Source organism: Penaeus japonicus, unplaced genomic scaffold, assembly GCF_977035675.1.
Source record: "Penaeus japonicus unplaced genomic scaffold, GWHDUDI00000001_assembly GWHDUDI00000011, whole genome shotgun sequence".
Lineage (NCBI taxonomy): Eukaryota > Metazoa > Arthropoda > Malacostraca > Decapoda > Penaeidae > Penaeus > Penaeus japonicus.
This window is the reverse complement of record NW_028234413.1, coordinates 12,674,392-12,676,891: the sequence shown is the minus strand read 5'-3', so window position 1 is coordinate 12,676,891 and position 2,500 is coordinate 12,674,392. Positions and strand designations below refer to the sequence as shown.

Genomic DNA, 2,500 nt, shown 5'->3' with positions numbered 1-2,500 from the left:
TTCCTTCCACTTATGATTCATTCCAGATGCTAAAGTACGCTGTTAGAGTCACGCCAAATACCTACGTGCGGCCGGCAAGGAAGACTACAGATTCGGGCTTCTTCATTCAGCAGGTTTCGTGTTGAAGAGATGCATTGATTTTGGTAGCTTCTAGTAAGCTCAACACCGAAGATTCATTTACAGAGGTTTCAGTGTTCTATCATATATATATAAAATCTATTTTTTTTTTATTATTATTATTTTTATTTATTTTTATTTTTTTATTTTTTTAGATTTCAGTATTGTAAAAAGCTCGCCAAATAAGAATGAAGCTTTTCGTTTCACGCACCTTTGTGTTTACAGGTAGTACAAATGGATGACTTGGCAGTTGTGTAACGATGATGTAAGTGTAATATTTATGTACAAGATATTTTAGGAGTAACTATACTCGTGTAAATCTTGATGTGTTTATGTGAGTGCTCGCAAATGTATGCTGGCATTTATTAATAATCTTATTTAACTTATATTCTAAGACCCTGAAATCACCACCAAGGCGAATTTCCGAACATTACATCGTTCACATAATAGATACATTCAGTCATGAGTATATGTATACACAGTCCTTAACATTACGTAATTCCAATTCCACACGAAACACGTGGAATATTTACATCGATCTATGAACCTCATATGTTATATGTTGATGGGTTATATAGCATACTGACAGATATCAAACATAGACCGTATTATTAAGCCATGATGCCCTCACGGCCAACAAAGTATTTCAATTCATCTCTCTGCCTTTCCTCGCACCAAATCTCCAGTCACACCGTCTTTCGCGCCGTGTCTCAAAGGAAAGAAAGAACCCAGAAGCTAATCACAAATACAGGATTCTTCTAAGATCTCCGGGAGTGTGTGCGTTCGCCGGATTCCTACAAGGCCACCAGCGCTAGTGCGGCCACGCTCAGCACCAGCAGGGGAGCGGCGACCCCTTCGCGGGGGGCGCCGCCGTACAGCTTCTGCGACGGAGCTGCGTCCCGGAACCCCGGCAGGGTGAGGTGCGCGTCGACCGACCTGGGGGGTGAGAGAGATTCGTGAGCGTTCAGTCACATGCGCGTAGGTCTTACTTATCTTTCTCTCTCTTTCTCTTTCTCTTTCGCTTGTTTTTTCTCTCTCTCTCTCTCTCTTTCTCCCCCCACCCCTTCTCTCTCTCTCTCTCTCTTTCTCTTTCTCTTTCGCTTGCTTTCTCTCTCTCTCTCTCTTTCTCACCCTACCCCTTCTCTTTCTCTCTCTCTCTCTCTCTCTCTCTCTCTCTCTCTCTCTCTCTTCTCTCCCCCTCTCCCCTCTCCTCTCTCTCTCTCTCTCTCTCTCTCTCTCTCTCTCTCTCTCTCTCTCTCTCTCTCTCTCTCTCTCTCTCTCTCTCTCTCTCCTCTCTCTCTCCTCTCCTTCCTCTCCCTCTCTCTCTCTCTCTCTCTCTCCTCCTCTCTCTCTCCTCTCTCTCTCCTCTCTCTTTCCTCTCTCTCTCCTCTCTCTCTTCTCTCTCTCTTCTCTCTCTCTCTCTCTCCCTCCCTCCCTCCCTCCCTCCTCCCTCCTCCCTCCCTCCCTCCCCCCTCCTTCCCTCTCTCTCTCTCTCTCTCTCTCTCTCTCTCTCTCTCCCTCTCTCTTTCTCTCCCTCCCTCTCTCTCTCTCTCTCTCTCTCTCTCTCTCTCTCTCTCTCTCTCTCTCTCTCTCTCTCTCTCTCTCTCTCTCTCTCTCTCTCTCTCTCTCTCTCTCCTCTCTCTCTCTCCCCCCCTCTCTCTTCTCTCTCCTCTCTCTCTCTCTCCTCTCTCTCCCCCCTCCTCTCCCTCTTTCTCTCCCTCTCTCCCTCCCCCCCTCTCTCTTTCTAAACACCCTCCACTCCTCATCAATGCTCTCATTAACCAACTCTCTCGATCTCTCACCTCTTCTCTCTTTCTCCTTCTCTCTCTCTCTTATCTCTGATCTCGTGATCCTCTCTTTCTTTCTCTCTCTCTCTCTCTTCTTCTCCTCTCTCTTCTTTCTCTCCTCAATCTGCTCTTTCTTTCTCACTCTCTCATTCTCTTTCTTTTTCTTTCTCTTTGTTTTGCATGTCATTCTTTCTCTCTCTCTCTCTTTTTTTTTTTTTTTTGTCTTTGTTTTGCGTTATTCTTTCTTTTCCATCCCTCTCTTTATTTCTCTTTCCTTTTATCCACCTCTCTCTCTCTCTCTCTCTCTCTCTCTCTCTCTCTCTCTCTCTCTCTCTCTCTCTCTCTCTCTCTCTCTCTCTCTCTTTCTCTTTCACACACACCCATCAATCCATTCACATATATATGCATACCCAAACGCATGGACACATACCCATACCCATACCCCCAACACCTCCACACATACACACCCAACCCCCTCCCCCAACCCTTCCCTCCCCAACCCACACACGGACACACCCACTCACCTGTGGTAGTGCCCAGGGAGGGTAGCCACGCAGGTGAGCGTAGCCTGCCCACCTAGTCTAAAGTGGGAGGAG

At 46.5% G+C, this 2,500-nt stretch overlaps 1 protein-coding gene across 2 annotated transcripts in view; it reads right to left on the bottom strand.

Annotated features, from left to right (window-relative positions):
- Positions 1-219: 219 nt before the first annotated feature.
- The window catches only part of LOC122254397 (uncharacterized), a 96,595-nt gene continuing 94,314 nt past the window's right edge, over positions 220-2,500 (bottom strand). For both annotated transcript variants that reach the window (XM_086541621.1, XM_086541622.1), the window contains exons 6-7: positions 2,429-2,500; positions 220-1,053 (exon numbers count right to left, since the gene is read on the bottom strand). The exon at positions 2,429-2,500 is cut by the window's right edge and continues 128 nt beyond it. In XM_086541621.1, the coding sequence (XP_086397747.1) occupies positions 912-1,053; positions 2,429-2,500 (214 nt within the window). In that variant the 3' untranslated portion in view covers positions 220-911. The remainder of the gene's footprint in view (positions 1,054-2,428) is intronic.